The 24,309-nt window shown below is 34.0% G+C and overlaps 3 protein-coding genes across 9 annotated transcripts in view; 1 reads left to right on the top strand and 2 right to left on the bottom strand.

The window, feature by feature from the left end:
- Positions 1-242: 242 nt before the first annotated feature.
- On the bottom strand, positions 243-5,621 carry LOC149731454 (elongation factor Ts, mitochondrial-like). Its single transcript, XM_089884865.1, has 7 exons — positions 5,308-5,621; positions 4,483-4,608; positions 3,783-3,890; positions 2,827-2,911; positions 2,057-2,218; positions 1,280-1,375; positions 243-619 (listed from the first exon to the last, which is right to left on the bottom strand). The coding sequence occupies exons 1-7, from the start codon at positions 5,491-5,493 to the stop codon at positions 396-398; spliced, it is 987 nt and encodes a 328-aa protein (XP_089740991.1). The 5' UTR covers positions 5,494-5,621; the 3' UTR covers positions 243-395.
- A 2,327-nt stretch (positions 5,622-7,948) lies between these two features.
- On the top strand, positions 7,949-16,825 carry LOC149731453 (N-acetylglucosamine transporter UNC93A-like). Of its 2 annotated transcripts, XM_089884847.1 has the most exons (12): positions 7,949-8,073; positions 8,215-8,364; positions 8,689-8,838; positions 9,146-9,327; positions 10,155-10,243; positions 10,998-11,170; positions 12,668-12,795; positions 13,405-13,644; positions 14,296-14,378; positions 15,048-15,202; positions 15,800-15,967; positions 16,699-16,825. In XM_089884847.1, the coding sequence occupies exons 2-12, from the start codon at positions 8,223-8,225 to the stop codon at positions 16,776-16,778; spliced, it is 1,590 nt and encodes a 529-aa protein (XP_089740973.1). In that variant the 5' UTR covers positions 7,949-8,073; positions 8,215-8,222; the 3' UTR covers positions 16,779-16,825. The 2 variants fall into 2 exon arrangements, with proteins under 2 accessions (XP_089740973.1, XP_089740974.1); XM_089884848.1 differs by lacking the exon at positions 16,699-16,825 and having other exon boundaries at positions 15,800-15,975.
- Positions 16,604-24,309, bottom strand: part of LOC149731452 (uncharacterized) — a 21,622-nt gene continuing 13,916 nt past the window's right edge. For 2 of the 6 annotated variants that reach the window (XM_089884833.1, XM_089884837.1), the window contains exons 20-32: positions 24,154-24,266; positions 23,591-23,730; positions 22,909-23,109; positions 22,415-22,519; positions 21,980-22,084; positions 21,283-21,450; positions 20,531-20,710; positions 19,946-20,035; positions 19,170-19,223; positions 18,529-18,639; positions 17,614-17,721; positions 17,257-17,328; positions 16,604-16,940 (exon numbers count right to left, since the gene is read on the bottom strand). In XM_089884833.1, the coding sequence (XP_089740959.1) occupies positions 16,908-16,940; positions 17,257-17,328; positions 17,614-17,721; positions 18,529-18,639; positions 19,170-19,223; positions 19,946-20,035; positions 20,531-20,710; positions 21,283-21,450; positions 21,980-22,084; positions 22,415-22,519; positions 22,909-23,109; positions 23,591-23,730; positions 24,154-24,266 (1,480 nt within the window). In that variant the 3' untranslated portion in view covers positions 16,604-16,907. Of the gene's footprint in view, positions 16,941-17,256; positions 17,329-17,613; positions 17,722-18,201; positions 18,303-18,528; positions 18,640-19,169; positions 19,224-19,945; positions 20,036-20,530; positions 20,711-21,282; positions 21,451-21,979; positions 22,085-22,414; positions 22,520-22,908; positions 23,110-23,590; positions 23,731-24,153; positions 24,267-24,309 lie in introns of those variants that run through there. The other 4 variants (XM_089884834.1, XM_089884836.1, XM_089884838.1 and 1 more) reach the window with 4 other exon arrangements.

Below are 24,309 nucleotides of genomic sequence, written 5' to 3'. Positions count from 1 at the left end.
CGAGACATCTTAAGCACATAATATTTAAATATCCTGATCGTGTTGTTATTCTTGCAAACGGGTAACAACAGTCTATTAGAGTCGTAAAAACATGGTTTTATAACGAATGTACTTTGTTTACTACCAAATGGGACAAGAAAAAGTGTCCCATCTTTTTCCACCCTACTATATGATGATGATATTTTAAAATACAAGCCCTTTTACAGTTATATAATTTAATTATACTTTTCTACTTGCTTGCCTATGTTTAAAAAACTTGTATTAACAGCATAAGCATTAAGTTGAAAAAACACAATGATGAAACCAATCTGTAATGAGCTGAAATTAGCAACATCATTTTTCCATCATACACTTTAACTGTATCCAGCCCTATCTTCACGATTTTTAACTTTAAATTATTTCTCGGCAGATTTCGTTTTCTCTCCGACTTGAAAACGAATAAAATCGTTCACGTTTAGTTGGTGATAATTCAACCAATGAGCCACTGAGATAGAACTGTCTAAAAGAAATGGTTGTTTAAGTAGTTCATGACTTGATTCATCTGGACTAAGCATTTCTGGAGGGTTAACAACGTCATCATCTGGTGTGGAGTCCGTCACGCTTTTATTTGGGGTTGGTTCTACATTTAAAACAGCATTAGGTTATTAGGTATTTATCCTTAAATAAATGAATCGTTATAATACGACAGTCATTATAACACGAGGGTTCTGTTTCATACACCACGTGCTAGCTTACGAGTTACCAAGTATGTTACTTTGTGAGTGATTATTTTTTAAGATATTTTTTCATTTCTTTATGTATGGGTATGGCTAATAAACCCATTAGTGACCACTGGGTTGGAGCAATTGCCATTAAGTGTCTTGTCCAAGAACATATATGTTTAGGCCAAATTCGGCCCATTACCCCAACACCCGAAAAATGTTAACAAAAATATCAAGAGTTTCTGTATGTATTTTACAAGCAGAAACATAAATTTGGCATAAGCTGTTTATTGTAACAATATACATATATATTTAGCTTTCAATAGTTTGAAAAAACGTAGTGTTTTTCCGACAAAAATAGCAGATGAAACGTCAGAAAAAAACTACGTTTTTAAACACAGCAATATACATACATATTCTTTTAAGGGCTCATTTAGTCGAAAAAACGTAGCGTATTTCCGACTTTTCGTCTGCCATTCGGCAAGACTGTTCCACACTATTGTTTTTTATACCAGATGAGCCGCTAAAAGATTATTTACACTATGCCTGTTAGCAGAAATAACTAACAATATACATACTTAAGCATGTTCCAATACATGATGGGTTCATTCCAACTATATGTTGCGCAATATCTCTTCCAGCCATTTTGATGGATGACTTTCCAGTATTCTCATCTTGAATAAAACTCCCATGTTACGATAATTTCTTAAAACCGGTATTTTACAAAACTGATAAGGTATTTATGGTAGATTTTTCTGCGATATTTGGAAAAGTTTTTGTAAAAGCTATGCTTCTCCGTTTCTTGGACCAAACCTAAAAGCGGTTTGCCTACTAGCTAGTGGCTATTCAATTATTATGTTAATATTGTTGTTTTTATGTATGCTGTACTTTATGTTATAATTTATAACCTAGCACGTATGGCTGATAATTTGTACAACTAATTAGTGACCACTGGGTTGGAGCAATTGCCGTTAAGTGTCTTGCCCAAGGACACATACGTCCACAATGGTAGCAGCGACGAGCCTTATACCCATTAGCTCTGGGTTAGAAGCAGGCGCGCTTACCATTTTGCCACGGCATTCGGTTTAGCAGCAGCCTTTCTATTAGGCAAGGTATCTGTAATTTTATACATTTGCGATGACCTTCACATAATAAAATATTTTAAAAAACTAAAAAAATAGACTAATCTATCTGGTATAAAACAAACTATATCTCCGACGTTTCGTCTGCAATTCGGCAAAACTACATCCGAAAGACGTCGGAAATACACCCCGTTTTTACACCAGATAAGCCGCGAAAAGATTATTTACATTATGCCTGGTAGCAGAAGTAACAGAATATAATAAACATGCTACCAGTTGGTGAAAGTGACACCATGGCCCCATAACTTCCTAAAGTAGATCCTGGCCGAGTTTTTGAGATGAGGACGCTCGGATGAATGTAAACAGCGAGAATGGAATTGGTTGGGACGGATAGCAACGAAGCTCGGCGAATTTCAATTTTCTCCTTTAGTTTGCCTGCATGGAAACATTCGTGTATTATTCTTGTATATATAGAAATAACGAAAAAATGTATATATATATATATTATATGAATGAATGTAACTTACTTTATCCTCGCGTGGCCGGAAAACGACAGTCGTTATCACACAGGTTTAACACCTCGTGCCAGCTTACGAGTTACCATGTATCTTACTTTGTGGGTAATTATTTTTATATTATATATACAAAAATAAAACTGCTCAAGAAATAACAAAAAAATATATATAGTAGGGTGGGGGAAGACGGAAAACCTTTAGCACATAATATATTTGCCCGGCGCCATGGCAAAAATGATTAGCACGTGGACGTGTCATTGGGCGAGACACTTAACGGTAATCACTCCAACCCAGTGGTCACTAATGGTTTGTCCAAATTATCAGCCATATATATTTTAAAAAAACGAAAAATAATTACACACAAAGTAACATACTTGGTAACTCGTAAGCTGGCACAAGGTGTTTGAAGCAGAACACCCGTGTTACAACGACTGTCAATTTTTGACCACGCGAGTATAAAGTAAGTTAGAACAAACTAGATTAACCCAACTTTTAGAACATTGTTTACAACTTAGAGTTGGTTCTCACCAATAGTAATAGCCACAGTATCTTCAATAGTTTGTTTCTTTCCAGAAACCACCAACTTCAGAAGTTCAGATGGATTCAAATCAATCTAAATATTAACGTACGTTAATCACTCACAAAGTAACATACTTAGTAACTCGTAAGTCGTAAGCCAGCATGAGGTGTATGAAACATAACACTCATGTTTAATGAACTCTCATTTTTAATGAAACAGAACTCTCTCATGTTTGAATGAATGTAAGTTACTTTATCCTCGCGTGGCTGGAAAAAGACAGTCGTTATTACACGGGTTAACACCTCATGCCAGCTTACAATTACCATGTATGTTACTTTGTGGGTAATTATTTTATTTTATTTTTTTAAATTTTTTTTTATGGAACATACGTTAAGCACCCACAAAGTAACATACTTAGTAACTCGTAAGCCAGCATGAGGTGTATGAAACAGAACATCCGTCATTTTCCGGCCACGCAAGGATAAAGTAAGTAACAATACATTCAATTATTCATTAAACTTTACAGGAAAATTAAAATTACCTTAGTAGTGTGTAATGTGTTTACAGTCAGTGACCTATGTCATTGTATGCGTATATTTTTATGTCACGTATTATTACGCGACCGTTCATGCGGGGCAAACTGTAGGTAATTGTTACATCACTCGCCTTGTGCCTCCATTTCGCTATGTTTGCGTGTTTTGTTTGTTTATGTATTTCATTTACTGTGGCAGACGGCACGCTTGTGCGCTGAAGTGTACACGAGTGCCTTTTTTCTACCGTTATCTGCCATTTAAATACCACGTCTCGTGTTCATTCGCTCTTTTAATTTACCGGTCGCAATAAAACATGCTGCAACTGCTACATTATCGTAAGTTGTCTTTGCAGATTTTGTAAGCATTCGCTGGTGTCTCAATAAACGTACACTGAATGAAATCTCCCTATCCTCTAAAAAACCAAACTGTACCTTGGAAGGTTGTTGGGTTGAATAAACATCAAGTAATGTTTGAGCTGCATCTTTTACTAAACTTTGAAATTCTTTGGTTTTTGCAACAAAATCTGTTTGGCAGTTCACCTATATCAAAATTGTACATTTGATTGAAAATATATAATATATATATATTATCAGAACATACTGTTCTATAAGTTATAATAAATATAGATCCTATCAATAGTAAAACACTAAAAAACACATATATATTTTTTACTTACATAAATATAAGTAAAACCAATTTTACATCCACCTAATAAAAAAAGCAATTTACAAAATCCCAATATATTTTTTCAACCTGCTTCACAAGTTATAGTTTGTGCACAGACAACAAAAATAGCAGCAGTTTGAGAACATGACTTCTTAAACCATCTGATAAAACAGTTACATAAATTAACTAAAAATATGTTTCACCAGCTCATCTGGTTGGCCCTATAAAACAGAGTGTACTTCTGACGTTTTGTCAGCATTCCGGCAAGACTGTATCAGGAAAACGTTGGAAATACACCATGTTTTTATACCAGATGAGCCGCTAAAAGATTATTTACATTATGCCTGGTAGCAGAGGTAACAGAAAAATAACGTGACACTTAAACCGCCAAAAAATTTAAACTAAACAAATTATTAAGTTATATGTGTGTGTGTGTGCATAATGTTTAATGTTTATATACATTACCTCAACAATTAATCCATTATTTTTATTCGTTACAACTGATATTAATCCTTCTTTCAGCACCCCCCCGTCCATCTGCATCGTGTTCCAACCTTTCTCTTTTGCGAGTTGTAACAAATGTTCTTTTGCCTGTAAATACATGAATGAATGTAACTTACTTTATCCTCGGGTGGCCGTAAAATGACAGTCGTTATAACACGGGTGTTAATACACCTTGTGCAAGCTTATAAGTTACCATGTATGTTACTTTGTGGGTCATTATTTTTAGGGGGATTTTTTCATTTTTTTTAATTATGGCTGATAATTTTGACAACCCATTAGTGACCGCTAGGTTGGAGCAATTGCCGTTAAGTGTCTTGCCCAAGGACACATTGGCACACATATGTAGAAGATCCGAGCCTTGAACCCTTTGCCTCTGGGTTACATGCAGGCGTGCTAACTACTTTGCCACGGCGCCAGACACATATGCATATATAGTAGTGAAACATTTTGGCTCAAGCAGATATTAATATTGTTAATTATGTCCCCCAATCTTTGGGTCAATCCTCTCGAAAGACTTCCACAGTTATTGTATAGGTTGTGTTTAACTTAATAATAATGAAACATAAATGGCTCGTTTGTTTGCTAGGTGTAGCGACCACGCCTATTTTCTTCAAACTAAATGTAAATATGTTTTTTAACTGTAAGCGTGTTTTAACAAGCGTTGTCTTGTCGCTATATCCTGTCGTTTCGTTTAAAACATTTCTAAATATTTGCTACCAAAATCATAGAGACAAATACAGTTATTGTTATTTAAAATATATTTATGAAAATAAATATTTTAATTACCTTTTCCACGTTATAACCTGACGCCTGCAGAGCTTGGCGACAAGTTATTAACGGATAGCCTGTTTTACGCCGTAACTCCATTAAAACTTGTTTTGTATTCACTTCTTTGTTTGGTTCTCCGGTACTGAACCATAAACGACAGCCAGATAAATTTGACCTCCGCAGTAGAACAGAAAATCGAAGCATGTTTCTTGTTTTATTCCAAACAACGATTAATTCGATTACAGAACGCCAATAAATAAGTTAACCTAATACGTTTACCTTCCAACAAAATATCCGTTTTGTAAAGGGTATAAAAACTAATTTACCTAAAGTTTTAGTTTATAACAAAATAGCAATTTATTCACATGGGACTATACAAAGAAGACGGAAAATTTTTTCCGCTAGAGGCGGTAATTATTTAAATTAAAAAATACGAAAAAACGAACAAAACAGCACTACAAAGTGTTAATAAGTGTAAAACAAATTAATTAAATAATAAAAATACCTTTCCAAATACGTAAAACACTAGTAAGAACATATTTCCCATATTAGGTCGGTTATATACGCTCGTTCGTTGTGTCTACTGTCGTCGAGTCTGTGGTGTAGCGGTTTGCGTGCGGTCGTAAACTCTCTTTGTTTCATTTTTACCGGGTTCGAGTCCCGCACAGTGGAATACTTTTTTTTATCTTTTTTTTTTCAAGTTTTTTTTGTTTGACGAGTTTGGGGTTAGGAGTTAGGGGTTAGGGGGTTAGGGGGTTAGGGGGTTAGGGGGTTAGGGGGTTAGGGGTTAGGGGCTAGGGGCTAGGGGCTAGGGGCTAGGGGCTAGGGGCTAGGGGTTAGGGGTTAGGGGTTAGGGGTTAGGGGTTAGGGGTTAGGGGTTAGGGGTTAGGGGTTAGGGGTTAGGGGTTAGGGGTTAGGGGTTAGGGGTTAGGGGTTAGGGGTTAGGGGTTAGGGGTTAGTGTTAGGGGTTAGGGATTAGTGTTAGGGGTTAGGGATTAGTGTTAGGGGTTAGAGGTTAGGGGTTAGGTGTTTATATCTTATGTGTATAAACCGTGAAACTAACTGCTCCCCATAAAATAGAGAAACGAATTTGTCATCGCCTCCTAGCGGAAAATTTTTTCCGTCTTCTCTGTATAGCTCCATGTAATTTATTCCACATGCTTACGAATAAATTTTTCACATGTACATAAACTACTTTGCAGGGAAATTCCCCTATTCGATACAGTTTTGGTGACATAGGTACAAAATCAGAAAGTAAATGTTTTTTGAATCACTTGAAATATCATACCTGGAAATATCTACATTTTAAAAATGTATTAAAATGTTTAGGACTTTTGGGTCTGTTCGTGTCAAAGTGACATACACAGTTTCATGAATGTTCTAATGCTTTGGTTTTGTCAGAGTTAGTTCCTGTTACCGTTTCGTTGATAAATGAATGCATGTGTGACGTAGCCTAGAGTAGTATGAACGTGATCTTAAAAACATTTCATTAATTGACAATGAGAACTATATAGCCTAGCACTGTCCAAGAACATATCAGTTCAGCCAAGATTGCGTGATTGAAAAGTGCTATCGTTTTGACAAAAAAACAAAAAACTTTTAAAGAATTACATAATCGTAACCTCGCGCCTCCAAAAAACACGATCAGGAAACATAAGATATCAAATTTAACCACACAGTTGCACTATATAAAACTTTTACCTACACGCTTACCCAGTTGATTCCAGATTAAACCAGAATCGACTGTAAAAATTAATATCGGTCGTATAATAAACGACTAGCGGTCGTTTTATATATCATGTGGCAACTACTAGACCAATCAAATGCGACGTCAAACTAAATAAAGAAACCACATAATACACGGAAATGGAATTTAACTATCATGTGTTCATAGGGTCACACCCTATGGAATATGTGTTGTATAGGGTGGGGGAAGATGGGACACCTTTTCGTTCTATTTTCTCGTCTCCCTTGATAATAAACAAAGAACATTTAAGGAATTATGAAACCGTATTCTCACGACTTCAATAGACTGTTGTTAATTGTTTAAAACACGATCAGGATATTTGGATACTGTGTGCTAAAGGTGTCCCATCTCCTCCCACCCTACTGATACTGCCAAAATTTGGCACCAAGAAACAGTAAAGCGTCAGCAATAAACAATATTCAGACTTGGAAAAGGGGAAAGTCGAAATAGTTTATAAAAATTAAGACAGATGCTGAAAACCGTTTAATCATCGAAGTCTAAAATGCCCCATGAAAGGTTTGAGCAGAACTCATCAACCAAATCAAATACCTATTTATACAGAAACACGATTTTGCAAAACCAGAAGAAGAAAACACAATTAAAGTATATCCACATACAAAATGTGCTATCAAATGCAAAGAAAAGCAAAATACATTTTACGTTTCATTATTTTCGCAACATTACAATAAAAACACATAATGTCTATTCTCAAACAAGTCCATTGTGTTTTAAACTTATTGGAACGATGGTCCTATGCTCCAATGCAACTACCCCACCCCCAACACGCCAACTTTTCGACCACTCGGAAAGAAGCAAATAGAACAGGACCGGTTTTCGCTGGTTCTTTCTTGTCTTTCTTTATATCCGTTCATAAAAAGTGTTTTTCTCGTCGCTCACAATATATCCCCTATACTTATTGCCGAATTTTCAAGAACTCCATTTATTCGCGGCAGTGGTAACTGCTAACTGGCAAGACTTTGGTTAAGACTTGACAAGATCTATTTATCATTGCTAACTGACAAAGTCTATTTAAAAAGGTGGGTGGAACCATAGCGTTCAAAACGGTCTGGAAAATTGATATCAATTTTGATTTAAATTACCTATTCCGCAGCATTCACTCTATCTTAATGCATGCATATAAATAGGTTAACATGATATACTTATTTGCTTTTATTCAGAAACAGCAATGGCGACCGAGGAATTGAGTAAAAACCGTCGTACCATCAATAAACAGTTTGCTTGTTACTTGTTCGGGGCCATTATGGTAACATCAGCCAACTGTGCGCTGATGAATTTGCAGACCAGTATGAACGTGGAAGGCGGCTTGGGTAATTTAAAGGGCATTTTCCCTTTACCGTGCATTACGTGAAACATTTAAACATATTATGCTAAAATAAGGTTGGTATATATATATAGATATATGGTAGGGTGGGGGAAGACAGGACAACTTTTGCACACAATATTCGAAAATCCTGATCGTGTTTTAAACAATTAACAGCAGTCTATGGTAGTCGTGAAAATCTACGGTTTTATAATTCTTCGAATGTTCATTTTTACTAACAAATGAGATGAGAAAATAAATAAAAAAAGTGTCCCCTCTTCCCCCAACCCACTTTACCCCGAATTAGAGTATCTCTATTTATTATATATAGGAGCGTTGGGTTCGACTGTTATGACATCCACTCTGTTGGTTAGTACGCTAACGATCGTTCCAGTAATATCAAAGTATTTAGACGTGAAAGTATTCTTGGTTTCCACGCAGCTCATGTTCATTGTTTACGTCGCAGCGAATTTTTATCCAGGTTTAGTATATGATGCAGATATATATAGCAGGGTGGGGAAGATGGGACACCTTTAGCACATAATATCCAAATACCCTGATCGTGTTTTAAACAGTTACTAACGGTCTATGAAACCGTGAAGATATGGTTTTTCTAATTCTTTAAATGTTCTTTGCATACTACTAAATGGGACGAGAAAATAGATCGAACAGGTGTCCCATCTTACCCCACCCTACTATACAAATAACAAGGTGCCATTGGAGTTCAAACGCTCTGGCTAAACCCGATATAGAATTTCATGTTTAATAACGGTCATTAATCTTTATAGCTTATTACACCATTCTGCCAGCAAGCTGTATAACTGGCTTTGCCAAATCGGCGTTTTGGGTTTGCGTTGGAAAATACAATCTTCAATTTGCAAAGAAATATAATCTGATCGGAAGTGGCTCGCTCAGCAAATATATTAATTACGTCACTGGATATTTCTTCTGTGCTTATCAGTCATGCCAGGTGGGGGAAAGCGTGTTTTAACAATTGTTGTTTTGTCGCTACATCTTTTTGTAAACATTTTTTTTTAAATCCCGGCGCCGTGGCGTAGTGGTTAGCGCGCCTGCTTGTAACCATTAGGTAATGGGTTCAAGACTCGTCGCTGCTACCATTGTGGGCGTATGTGTCCTTGGGCAAGACACTTAACGGATTTGCCCCAACCCAGTGGCCACTAATGGGTTGTCCAAATTATCAGCCATACATAAAAAAAAATGAAAAAATCCAAAAAAAAATAATAATCACTCACAAAGTAACATACATGGTAACTCGTAAGCTGGCACGAGGTGTTAAACCCGTGTGATAACGACTGTCGTTTTCCAGCCACGCGAGGATAAAGTAAGTTACATTCATTCATTCATTCATCTTCGCTACCGTAATAGAAGAAACAAATAAAAGTTATTATTATTAATATTATAGACTGGCGTTGGTCCTGTGTAATTGTTTATCAATCTATGACATGGTTATAATTATTGGCTAAATTCTCTTCTTAAATGTATAGTTCTATAGTATCTGCAAGATATATATTTATATATATAGTACTGTGGGGGAAGATGGGAAACTTTTAGCACATAATATCAAAATACCCTGATCGTGTTTTAAACATTTAACAACGGTTTATGGAAGTCGTAAAGATATGGTTTTATAATTCTTTAAATGTTCTTTGTTTACTCCCAAATTGAACGAAAAAATAGAATAAAAAAGGGTGTCCCATCTTCACCCACCCTACTATATACCTCATATTTAATCGAACTTCGCAAAAAAATGATCCAAAATAAATACGTCTTTTTTAGGTGATTGGAAACATGATTCCCTTCGTGATTTTTAAAGTTGCGCCGCAGAATGAAAACATGACACACAGTCATTTACTTAATAGTAGCAGGTATGTAGTCAAGTTAAAATTGAGTTAAATGTTGTTAAAATATTTTGTTGTTAAACTTGTTCCTATAGTACTGTGGGGTAAGATAGGAAAACTTTAGCTCACGATTCTAAATATCCTAATCGTATTTTAAACAATTAACAACGGTCTATGGAATTCGTATGAGGATACGGTTTTAGAGTTCTTTGAAAGTTATTTGTTGACTAACAAATAGGATGAGAAAATAGAATAAAAAAGGTGTCACATTTTTCATTTTCTTTCAGTTAAATGTAAATATGTTTTTAACTGTAAGCGTGTTTAACAACTGTTGTTTTGTCGCTATATCCCATCTTTTAATTTAAAATATTTCTAAATTTTGCTACCGTAATCGAAAAAAAATAAAGTTATTATTATACAAAATAAAATAATCACCCACAAAGTAACATACTTGGTAACTCGTATAAAGCTGACACGAGGTGTTTGAAAAAGAACACCCGTGTTATAACGACTGTCGTTTTTCGCCACGCTAGGATAAAGTAAGTTAAATATTCATTCTTTCATTCATACAGTATAGGGTGGGGGAAGATGGGACACCTTTTACCTCCATTTTCTCGCCCCGTGTAGTAGTAAACAAAGATCTTTCAAGAAATTATAAAACTATATGCCCATGACTCCTATTGACCGTTTGTAATTGTTTAAAACACGATCAGGATATTTAGATATTACGTGCTAAAGGTGTTCCATCTTCCCCCACCCTACTATATTGTTATATTTATAGAATATTGGTTAGTGAAGCATGCGGTGCCAACGATTGCCAACTTCCAAGTCAAGAAGATCCGAGTAAATACCGCCAAGCAGAACAAACCACAATTTACATTATGCTCGGAGTATTTCTGGTTATGACTTTTGTTGGAGCGATAAGCTACATGTTTATTCCATCTCCCGCGAACGGTGAATCTAAATAACTTTAATTAGTCAATATGGTATACAATATAGTAGGTTGGGAGGGATATTTTCACGCTTAATTTTTTCAACTTAATGTAGATATGTTTTTAACCGTAATTGCGTTTTAACAACTGTTGTTTTGTCGCTTTATCCTGTCTTTTCATCTCATGTATTTTTATCATAAGACAAATAAAAACTCGAAAAAACAATTAATAACTAATATTATATAGTTGGGTGGGGAAAGATGGGACACTTTCGTTGTATTTTTTGGTCCCAATTTGGTAGTAAATAAAGAACATCCAAAGAATTATAAAACTTTATCCTCACTGCTCCTATAGACCGTTGTTAATTGTTTAAAACATGATCAGGATATTTGTGTTTAAGGTGCCCCGTGTTTCCCCAACTTACTATATAATATTTATAATTTAGTATAAATAATAGTTCTTACTTGTTTCTTTGAGTTTTTATATATCGATTACCTTTAAAAAATATATAAAACGAAAAGACAGGATATAGCGATAAAACGACAGTTGTTAAACACGCTTACGGTTTAAAACATATGTTTACATTTAATTGGAAGAAATAAGCGCGGCAGACAAATACTTGTTTGAGGTGTTTGGTCCGGGACGTTGCCTTAGCGGCCAATCGCGGTGCCTACCTGTCGTATAGTCTGCTCTAAACTAAAACCACCGTATACCGTTTTAATAAAAGCAAATATAAAAAAGGACGTTTTAAAATATAAAAAATAAACGAGTTGACGTGCACTGATGCAATGTTACCACTAACAAAAACTGTATCTTGTAAATGTAAACCGACTGAAATAACACTCTGCACAATAAAACAATTCCGCTACCGTTCAACAACACGTAACAACGAGAACTAACTTTGCACACCAAAAAGCGAATCGAAGCAAGAAATGCAAAACGCGCAAATTACTGAAATCAGTCCAACGGCACAGAAAACGACCCGACTTAAAACACGGAGCAATCAAAGAAACCAAGCGTGACAACACTGATCAAAAGAAGTGAATAGAAGTGAAACAGTGATAACGAAAACGAATAAAAAACACGATAAAATCGACAAACTAAACATCGCACGCCACAAGGACTGGAATAATGAAAACCTAAAACCACACACAATGTGAAAGCAAGTAAGCGCGTATGTGTGGGCTCAAAGCCCCCATACCCACAACGTAACACAAACAACAAGACATTTATGTTCGTTTATTATGAAGTTAAACTTTCTAATGAAAAGAAGAATGTGTTTAAAGACATTATATGTATCATAGGCTATAGTAGGGTGAGGTGGGAGACGGGACACCTTTAGCATATAATAGCCAAAATTGCAATCGTGTTTTAAACAATTAACAGCGGTTTATGGGAGTCGTTAAGATGCGGTTTTATAATTGCCAGAATGCCCTTTGTTTATTACCAAATGGTAGGAGGAAATACAATGAAAAGTGTAACATCGTTCCCCGCTTTACTAAAATTTATTTTATTGCAGAAGACTTAAGTTTATGGCAAAATGAAATACAAGGAGTTGACAATGAAGGATTCTCCTCACCAGAACCGCATCATGCTGATAAAGGAAAAAAACAACTTGATGAAAATGGAAATGTTTGTAAAGTCGAAGTAGGTTTTCTTTGATAAGGGAATGAAATTATGGTAGAGTGGGGTAAGATGGAACAGGTTTTCATTATCTATTCTCGTTCCATTTGGAAGTAAACAAAGAATATTATAAGACCTATATAAATATAGCTTTACGACGACATCCCATATTCCCCCACCCTACTATATATAATAAGATATGGTATGTTTTCATTACATTTTATTGCCCCATTTTGTAGTAAACAAACAATATATACAGAACTATATAATAACCGTATTCCATAACCCTAAATAAGGATTGTTAATTATTAAAAACAGGATCGCGAAATATAGGATTTAAGGGCTAACGGTATCCCATCTTACCCAGCAGTACTAATTAAACAAAAAAAAACACTTTAATATACATGATACAGTGGGAAATACGAGACACCTTTAGCACATAATATTCAAATATCCTGATCGTATTTTAAACAATTAACAACGATCTATATGGGAGTCGTGGGGATACGGTTTTATAATTCTTTGAATGTTCTTTGTTTAATACCAAATGGGACGATAAAATAGAATGAAAATGTGCCCCACCCTACTATATTAGTTTTATAAACAATTTAATTTTGCCTAATGCTTTTCTAGGTTGAAACACCAGTGGCACAATCTACAGAAACTTTCAATGTTGTTCAATGCGAACGTCAAACAGAGACAGCAGATAAAACTAAATCCATAAAAAATGAACTGCTTGGAATTTTGCATCAACTAGTCAACTGCAAGCAACTGTTAATGTCCCCGATGCAGTTTCAATACGGTTTCCATATGAGTTTTGTATTTGCTGAAGTTACAAGAGCTTACGTATCCTGTGTATTCGGTGTAACAGAAGTAAGGAACTTCATTCGTAAATCTAGAAAAATATTTTTTAATGCGATTTAAATAGTAATATAGCAGGGGGGGGGGAGAGGAGATGGGGCACCTTTAGCTCATATTATCTAAATCCTGATCGTGTTTTAAACAATTAACAACGGTCTATGGGGAGTCGTAGGGATACGGTTTTACAATTATTTGAATTTTCTTTGTTTACTACCAAATGTGACGAGTAAATCGAATGATAAGGTGTTCCATCTTCCCCATCCTACTATATATAATTTGTCTCTTCGATTACGGTAGCAAAGATTTTAAAATATTTTAAACGAAAATACAGGATATAGCGACAAAACAACAATTGAAACTATAGTATGGTCTCGACGTGAAATAGTGTTGCTTAACCAGCAAGCCACGAAAACAACATAAATCAATATGATACAGTAGGGTGGGGTAATATGGGACACTTTTCCTCCCATAACTTGTCCCATTTGGTAGTAAAAAAAGAAAACTCAAAGAAATATAAAATCATATCCTTACGACTCCCATAACGCGTTTTTAATTGTTTAAAACATGATCGGTAGATTTAGATATTATGTGCTAAAGGTGTACGATCTCCGCCCACAGTATATTGTATATTCGTTTGTTAAACTAAACATACCTTTTTTGAAGGTCGGACTTAGCACTGCCATTTACGGAGCTAGCTCACTACTGATGTCATTGTTTGCTGGGAAAATGTTTGGTCGTTTGGGAAGGTTAGTACGGGAAATATAATTTTATCTTTACGCACACTTTTGTTTCTTTTAGAAGCTTAACTTGATCATAATTAAACATAAATGGCTATTTATCTGCTAGGTGTAGCGACCACGCTTATTTTCTTTTAATTAAATGTAAATAGGTTTTTAATTGTAAGCGTGTTTTAACAACTGTTGTTTTGTCGCTATATCCTGTCTTTTTGTTTAAAATATTTTTAAACATTTGCTACCGTACTAGAAGAGACGAATAAAGTTATTATTATAGTAGCGAGGGAGAAGATGGGACATCTGTTTACTTTATTTTCTAGTCACATTTAGAAGTAAACAAAAAATATTCAAAAAATTAGAAACCGTACCCTCACGACTCCTTTAGACCGTTGTTATTTGTTTAAAACACGATCAGGATATTTGGATATTATGTGCTAAAGGTGTCCCGTCTTTTCCCACCCTACATATAGTAGGGTGGGGGAAGATGGGACACCTATTCATACTATTTTCTCTTTCCATTTGGTAGTAAACAAAGAATATTCAAAGAATTATATACCCGTATTCTCACGAATCCCAGAGACCGTTGTTAAATATTCAAAACACGATCAGTATATTTGGATATTATGCACTAAAGGTGTCCCGTCTTGCCTCACCCTACTATGTTATTATTATTACATGCAGAAAAATACCGGCAGCGGTCGCTTTGACGCTCAATGTCGGCGTATATTTGTTCTATCTACTGTGGAAACCGCAAGAAAATTCGAGCGTGGTTGTTATTTATGTTCTGTTGTTTGCTTGCGGTATTGTCGATGGCTGCATGCAGATGATTACTTCAGGTAAGAAGCAATTTTTTGCTGGTTTAGAATTTTCTACATTCGAGGAGCTGTATATAGTAGGGTGGGGGAAGATGGGACACCTTTAGCACATGGCATTTAAAAAACCTGATCTTTTTTTAAACAGTTATCAACGGTTTATTTATTGGAGTCGCGAGAATACGTTTTTTTTTTTTTTTTAATTTTTGTTTACCACCAAAAGGGACAAGAAAGTGAATAAAAAGATGTCCCATCTTCCCCACTCTACTACATTCCTGTGGGGTAAGATGGGTTACCGCTGGATCCCATATTTCCCGGCCGTGTTTTGAACAATAAACAACACCGTTTTAGAGTCGCGGTTATGAAAAAAATTGGTAAATGTTCTTTGTTTACTACCAAATGGGGCGAGAAAATAGAAAGAAAACATGTCCCATTTTACTATAGTAGGGTGGGAAAGATAGGACACTTTTCATTGTATTTTCTCGTCGGATTGTGTAGTAAACAAAGAACATTGAAACCGTTGTTAAGTTTTAATGCTTCCAACACATTAGGATATTTGAATATTATGTGCTAAAGGTGTCCCGTCCTTCCCCACCTTACAATATTTATGTATTTTTGCAGTAATGGCAAAGATTATATTTCCTGATACAACTGACCAAGCACAAGCGGCGTGGACATTTTGGTGTACGATGGGCTTTACTGTTACGTACGCTTGGAGCACAGCACTTTGCGTGTTCGTTAAAGTATACATCATGTTTGGCGTGCTGCTGGTAGCTACTGTAACACATGGTAAATGATTGAATTGTATGTAACTTGCTTTATGCTCGCGTGGCCGGAAAACGATTGTTTCATACACCTCGTGCCAGCTTAGTTACCAAGTATGCCACTTGTGCGTTATTTTTTGTTTGATTTTTTTGTGTGTGGCTGATAACCTGGACAACTCATTAGTGGTTTGGAGCAATTGCGTGTCTTGCCCAAGGACACATACGCCCACAATGGTAGCAGCGACGAGCCTTGAACCCATTATCTCTGGGTTAGACGCAATCGTTTTAACCACGTTTTTAGATAGCGTCAGCGTAAAAAACCTTTCCGAGAATAATTATTTTTGAGTACTTTCGTTTATTATTTAATTTCGTTTAAAATCTCGGTGTAGATAAAATATAAAACGCTATTAGTAGCGCGAAACCCCCGGTGTGGGGTTAGCATGCAAAATTTTCTTTCGTTTTTTAAAAAAATTTCTTTAGGTTTTTTCTAAAATATTTAGTTTTTATATTTTAAAAATGTTTAGTTTTTAAACTTTAAAAATGTTGAGTTCTTTTAAAGTTTAAAAATGTTTAGTTTTTAAACGACTTCCAAAGACCGTTTTTAAAAATGTTTAGTTTTTAAACTTCTAAAAATTTCTTTCAAAATGGTAAAAATCGTACGTTTTTCCCGTTTTGATAAAGTACGGTTTATTACGTCCTTTGTTTTCAAAATTACGGTTTAAATATAAGTTTCAAAAATCCATTCATGTTTTTCAGCGATAGCGGAATACAAATACGGTACACCAGATCAGGAGCGGCCAATTAATAATGAAAGTGCACAGGAAAGTACGATGTAAACGACATAATTAAACCAAAAAAAATGATTTAACTAAAAAAGAGGAAATATTTGCTGAAAAGTTCACTTTACTAAGCTGGTTGCAACAGTATTGAAAACAAAAATCAGAATTCCAGATGAAAATGTGAAGTTACTCAGTTTTCCGCAATTTTGAGTTTGAATCCTAAATTAAAATGTATCAAATTATTAGTGCAACAAAACCTATTTACCAATTTATAAAACTTCTGTGATATTGAACATAAAATTACAACAAAACTAATTACAAATGGTATATAGTAAGGTGGGGAAAGCGGGACACCTTTAGAATGAAGTATCAAAATATCCCAATCGTGTTTTTAACAATTAACAATGGTCTATGGGAGTCATGAAGATACGGTTTTAGAATTCTTTAAACGCTTTTCAATTACTACAAAATGGATCGGGAAAATTGAATAAAAAGTTGTCCCATCTGCCCCACTCTACTATAGTAGTTTTGTTACCTTTCGTTTTGTGTGCGGTTCTGTCGACTTTTGCATCAAAATTGTAAATTCACCTGAAGCTTCACCTTCCAACTTAAAAAACATCAAATTTAATCAAAATACAGATAAACCTGACCTTTTATCTTGAATATATAAATAGTAGGTGGGGAAGATAGACACCTTTTTATTCTTTTTTCCCATGACATTTGGTAGTAAACAAAGAACATTCAAATAATTATGAAATCGTATCCTCACGACTTCCATAGACCGTTGTTAATTGTTTAAAACACGATCAGGATATTTGGACATTGCGTTTAAACTGTCCCGTCTTCCCCAACCCTACTATATGTGCGTGTAAATAGAAATATCATAAAATACCCGTTTCCTTGAAGCGGATCGTTTTCTTCCTTTCCACTTAGGAAGTTCATTTTCGCAATTTTTTTTCGTAGCATTTGAAGTAATTTCTTGGACTTCTTTTTTTATCGCCTGTTGTAAAATTTTTAATTCATCATTGGAAAGAAAATAAGTTACAAAAAATTCAGATATTTCTTTTAATTTACTGTTTATCATCATTTGTCCAATTGTTGAAAAGTTTTAAATGTTTTTTTGTCGCCTGTTGTCTAGTTTTAAATTCATCATTGTCAATAAAACATAGTACAAAAAGTTTAGATATGTCCTTTTTTACTGTTTATCATCATTTGTCCAATTTTTAAAACATTTTACAGGTTTCCTTGTAACTAAATTTTTCTGAGACCTCTTTCTTCGCTTGTTGCGAAATTTTAAATTCATCATTGTAAATAAAACAGTCTGAAATTTTCAGATATGTATTATTGTTTATCATCATTTGTCTAAATTTTAAAATATTTTACAGTTTTTGTAACTAATTTTTGTGGGACCTCTATTTTCTTTTTTTTTTCGACTGAAATTTTAAGTTCATCATTGTCAATAAAACATAGTACAAAAAAATCAGATAGGTCCTTTTTTACTCTTTATTAACAAATATTGAAAAATTTCACATGTTTTCCTGTAGCTAATACTTCCTTTTCTGGAACCTCTTATTTAATCAACTGAAAAATTAAATTTATCATTGTAAATAAAATACATTACAAAAATTTCAAATATGTATAGTAGGGTGGGGGAAGACGGGACACCTTTTAACTCCATTTTCTCGTCCCATTTGGTAATAAACAAAGAAAATTCAAAGAATTAATAGTGTGCTAAAATTGTCCCATCTTTCCCCACCCTACTATATAACTGTTTATCAACATTGGTCCAAATATGAAATTATTTTACATGTTTTCTTGTTGTTAATCTTCTTCTTCCAGACCACTTGGAAACATCAGAAGTTTTTTCCTCAATTGGAGACTCCGGCTTCGTTTTGTCATCTTCCGTTGAACAGTTATTCTGCGATACAAACAAAATTTAAGAATGAAATTTATTTGTTCACATACGTTACTTAACTCAAATTATAACAATCGGTCATATTAAAAAATTTTTGACAGTGTCATTTTTATTTTTGACAGTGTCATTTTTATTCATATTGTAGAGTGGGGGAAGAATGGGACGAGAAAATAGAATGAAATTGTGTCCCATCTTCCCCCATCCTACTATAATAAGTCATAACTTTAGGAAAATTTGGTAATGCCATTTTTAAACATATTAAGATATATAAAATCTTGAAAAAAATTAGAGAAGTCATTTTTTAACTATTTTAAGATATAATTCATAAAATAAATGGCTTTTTCAAGCTTTGACATTACCATTTATGCCCCATAAAAAAATTAACAACACTTATGAAATAGTATGTTGTGAAAAATTGTAAAAACACAAGATTTATAAAAAAAACGCATTTTATTTGTGTTTTACAAAAAAATCTCTTGTGTACCACAAATAACTCTTGAGTTACAACTTACAAACTATTAAATAAATCTCACTTTTTCTAAAGTTTCCTTTTGTGTTTCATTTTCCACTTCTTTCATCTCTTCTTCCTAGAAATAAATATTTAATTAAACAATGCAGGCAGTTGTTTTGTTACAGGATTTTGGTTAATATGAAAATATTAAAAAAACACAAATAACACCAAATATTTATGTATTTTTAGTTATTTTATGTCAGAAGTTTTCACAAAAAAATAACGTTAAATATGAATGAATGAATGTAATTTACTTTATCCTTGCGTGGCCGGAAAACCACAGTTGTTACAACATGAGTGTTCTGTTTCATACACCTCGTGCCAGCTTACGAGTTACCATGTATGTTACTTTGTGATGGCTGATAATTTGGACAACCCATTAGTGACCACTGGGTTGGAGCAATTGCTGTAAAGTATCTTGCCCAAGGACACATACGCTCAAATGGTAGCAGCGGTGAGCCTTGAACCCATTACCTCTGGGTTAGAGGCAGGCGTGCTAACCACTTTGCCACAGTGCAAGGTAAAATCAATAAAAAAAAACATTATAAAAAATACAAACTAAAGCAAATTAATAGAGTTTTATACCATATAGTAGAGTGGGGGAAGATGGGACACCTTTAGCACATAATATCCAAATAACCTGATCGTGTTTTAAACACTTACCTACGGTGCATGGGAGTTGTGAACACACAGTTTCATAATTCTTTGAATGTTTTTTGTTTACTACCAAATTGGAAGAGAAAATAGAGTAAACAGGTGTCCCATCTTCCCCCACCCTACTATATATAATAATTTTACCATGCTTTCAGTTTTTACAACAACTTTTGGTTCGTCCACTTGTTTTACTTCAATACGAATATCTTTCGTTAAATCTGGAGCAGTTGATTTCTATACAAATATCATTTCATTTAATCTTGTGTTTTTAAATTACACTGTAATATAATAATCACACTAAACCAAGATAGTGTATACTTAAAAATATTATAAATATATTTAAATAAAACTGTGGGGTAGTTTAAGTCAAAAAACAATTTTTTTTTAGCTTAGTTAAAATAATAATCACACTAAACAAAAATGATATATACTTCTAAAGCGATAAAATAAGTTTTTTTTTTGTAAAATATTAAACACATAAATAAAACTGTGGAAAAGTTAATTAAAAACATAAAATTTTTATTTTGTTTTAATACAATTAACACTGGAAAACCAAAAATATTTTAAACAAAAAAATCATTTTTTTTATCAGTGTGTTTTAACAACTGATGTTTTAGCGTTACTTTACTAACTGTCTTTTTGATTTTATAAATTCTTCTATTTTTCATTGTCATGGCCGAAGAGACGAAATAAATTTTATTCATTTATTCATAATTTAATTTGACTTACACTGGTTTGCAGTTTGGCGTCAGAATCTTCCTCATATGACGAGGCTGTTTGAGGTTTACTATGTATAATGAGCTCGCAAAAGTTTGTTCCGTTTTTCGAAATACTATGTTGTTGTTGTATGTGTCGTGCGGCGTTGTTTCTCTTTGTGAAGCCAATAAAGCAAATCCCGCATTTAAATTCCTGGATATTGCAAATTTGAATATAGTAGAATGGGACCTTTAGCACATAATATCTAAATATCCGGATTGTGTTTTAAACAATTAACAACGGTCCGTGGGGGTCGTGAGAATACAGTGGGGGCAGTAAGACCTTTAGTGCACAATATCTAAACATCCTAATCAAGTTTTAAACAATTAACAACAGTCTATGGAAGTCGTGGGGATACGGTTTTATAATTTTTGGAAATTTCTTTGTTTACTAACACATGGGACAAGAAAATAGAGTAAAAGGTGTCCCATCTTACCCCACCCTACTACAAATCATGGAAAGTTCTAAATTAACAATCACATAAAAGGTCACCAAAAATCTCTAATAAAGTTAAATGCAGAAAACACATACATATATGAAGCCAATAAACATGACAACCTACATTTTAAAAGTTAAAAAAAATTTATTATTAAACTCAAAAAAATACACAAACAGAAACAAGTAAAATTATCACAAAGCACCTGCATTTCAGGTCAAAAATTGTTTTAAACAAGTAAAAATGTTCACAAAGCATCTGTTTAAAAAAAATAACCGACATTTTTTACCTTGGAATCAGTGGTATTTGGTGAATTTGGAAGGTATCTGTTTTTCTTTTTCAAGATATTTTGATCAATTCCAAGTTTCCGATCGAACTTTCTTCCGCCTATGTCACTTATTGATGAATCCAGTTCCGATTCCGAATGACGAGAAGTGTCTAGTTTTAGCAACATTTCCTGCAAAGACAAAATATAATAAGAACTTTATCTTTAAACACATTCTATTATATATTGTTTAATTAGATTCGGAGAGACGGGAAGTGTTAAGTTTTAACAACATTTCCTGCATAATTAAAAGATAATCAAAACTCTGATTTAAATATTAAAATGAGATCCAAAAAAAAACACACAAAGCAAAAAAAACAAGAACAAAAGACAGTAAACAGTAAAATCTGGCTCGTTTTAACAGAAAAACAACAAAAGACAGTAAACAGTAAAAGCTGACTGAGTTCAAAAAGAAAAAAAGAGACAAAATACATTAAACAGTAAAATCTGGCTGATTTTAAACAGAAAAAAAAAATACAGTAGACAGTAAAAGCTTGCTGGGTTTAACCAGAAAAAAACAACAAAAAACATTAAATAGTAAAATCTGACCAGGTTTAAACAGAAAAAAAAACAAAACCTTGATTCTGTCCGACCAACCAAGCAACTGGTAACACTAATTCGTTAATTTTTTTTCCCGGATAAATAGGAAAGTGAGACTTACCTTAAAGTTTGGATGATCTTTGGTTGTCTCGTGCAAACGTTGCAAATGTCGGACAAGATTTGATCGATTTGCGAACGGAACGCCGCATAGACCACAAGCATAACGCTAAAATAATATAAATATATAAAACACTGTTTAATTGAATATCGACGCCATGGCGAAGTGGTTAGCGCGCCTGTCTCTAACCCAGAGGTAATGGGTTCAAGGCTCAACGCTGCTACCATTGTGGGCGTATGTCCTTAGGTAAGACACTTAACGGCAAATGCTCCAACCCAGTGGTCATTAATGAGTTAAATTTTTCGATGGTTATTTTTTCTGTATGCTGATAATTTAAATACATAATACAATAAAATACATTCGGAATTAAAAATATATGATGTACACAATAAAATTACAACCGATTATAAAAATTTCCAGTAACATTAACCCACCCACCTTATTATAAATCACCCCCTCGTTTTTTACTTCGGGTGTTTTAACTTGATCAACCGCAATTTTATTCTTTTCAGGTAAAATCACATCTTCTTTGCTAACTATGGGCTGTAAATGTTGGTGTTGATTAGTTTTAAAATATTTTTTTTATTTAATAAATGTTAAAAAAAGGCATAATCAGTGAATGTAACTAAGGGTGGGGGAAGAGACACCTTTAGCACATAATATTCAAATATCCTAACCGTGTTTTAAAACAATTAACAACGGTCTGAGTCGTGAGGATACGGTTTTATATTTCTTTAAAAGTTCTTTGTTTACTACTGAATGGGATGAGAAAAAAAAGTGTCCTATTTGACCCCACCCTACTATATATAAAGTAAACATGGGGGAAACACCTAACCTGATCACAACCGCTTAAAAGTTGTGAAACATATATAATATATATTTTAATAGCTAATTTTCACTATAACAAAATAGAAAATGCACGTTAAACTAACTCTAACTTTTTGTTCCAAATCTTTGCTGGTCACATTTGAATTACTGCATTCTTCCGCAAGCTTTTTTTGCTGACTCATGGACAAAGTGATGACGTAATCATTATTTTTTTCCGTAGGTGCCAAACCATGACGGCGGTAAACATGACGCAGCAAATTTGAGCGAGTGGTAAACTGCATTGAGCATTGTCCGCACATAAATGGCTAAAGATAAAAAGAAAATAAAGTTTAAAAATCCCCCACAAATTTTAAGTTACATATGCGGTGACTCCTAAGCTGGCACGAGGTGTATGAAACAGAACATCCGTGTTGTAACGACTGTCCTTTTCTGGCCACGCGAGGATAAAGCAAGTTTCATTCACTACTAAATTGTCAGCCATGAATTAAAACAGTCCCCACACAGTCACATAGGCGGTAACTCGTCAGCGGGCACAAGGTGTATGAAACAGAACACCTGTGTTATAACGACTGACCATGCAAGGATAAAGCAAGTTATATTCATTTAATTATGATCAAAATTATATTCTTAAGAATTGTAGTTATTATATTTTAGCATAAAACAGAACACCCATGTTATAACAACAGTCAATTTCCAACTAGAAAAGATAAAGCGAGTTTTATCACTTCGCTCATTCGTGGTGTAATTTGTATTTTTTTAGATTTGTAGTTATTAATATGACATCACCTTCAGGCCAGTATGTGTCATAATATGTCGACGCAACGACGACGCCCATGGAAACACTTTGTTACATTTCGGACATTTTCGTGTTCTATTTGTTACCAACATAGCTTTGGATTCATTTTCGACCTTAGAAATTCGGTTGCCTAAAAAAATAATTAGTACAATTATAAGGTATAGTGGGATGGGGGAAGATGGGACACTTTTTCATTATATTTTCTTTTCTTATTTGGTAGTAAACAAAGAACATTTAAAGAATTTTAAAACCCTATTCTCATGGCTCAAATAGACCGTTGTTAATTGATTAAAACACGGTCAGGAGATTTGGATATTATGTGCTAAAAATGTCCCATCTTCTCCCACCCTACTATACTTAAAGTTGTATGCAAAAAAAGAAAACTTGATATGGTTTTGTCATTTATCAAAAAAAAATATTATAAAACTTTAAAAATGTGGGGTATCCATTTTTTTATAAAAAATTGTTTGTACTTTCGAACAATATTCACTAAAAGTGTGCGGCTTTCCCCCACTACTATATAAAAAGTGAACAAAAATTTTAAGATTTGTACCTTTACGAAACAACCTATTGGAGGTTTGTACCATTGTAGGCAATGCTTCTTCATATACTGAATCATTTGTCATCGAGTTTTCTTCATTTAAAACTTCCTTTAAATATCTGTTACTGCCAACATTAAAATGATGCTGTTAGGAGTTAGAATTATTTT

Source organism: Ciona robusta, chromosome 9, assembly GCF_009617815.1.
Source record: "Ciona robusta chromosome 9, ASM961781v2".
Taxonomy (NCBI): domain Eukaryota; kingdom Metazoa; phylum Chordata; class Ascidiacea; order Phlebobranchia; family Cionidae; genus Ciona; species Ciona robusta.
The sequence above is the reverse complement of the archived record's forward strand: the minus strand, read 5'-3'. Positions and strand labels throughout refer to the sequence as shown.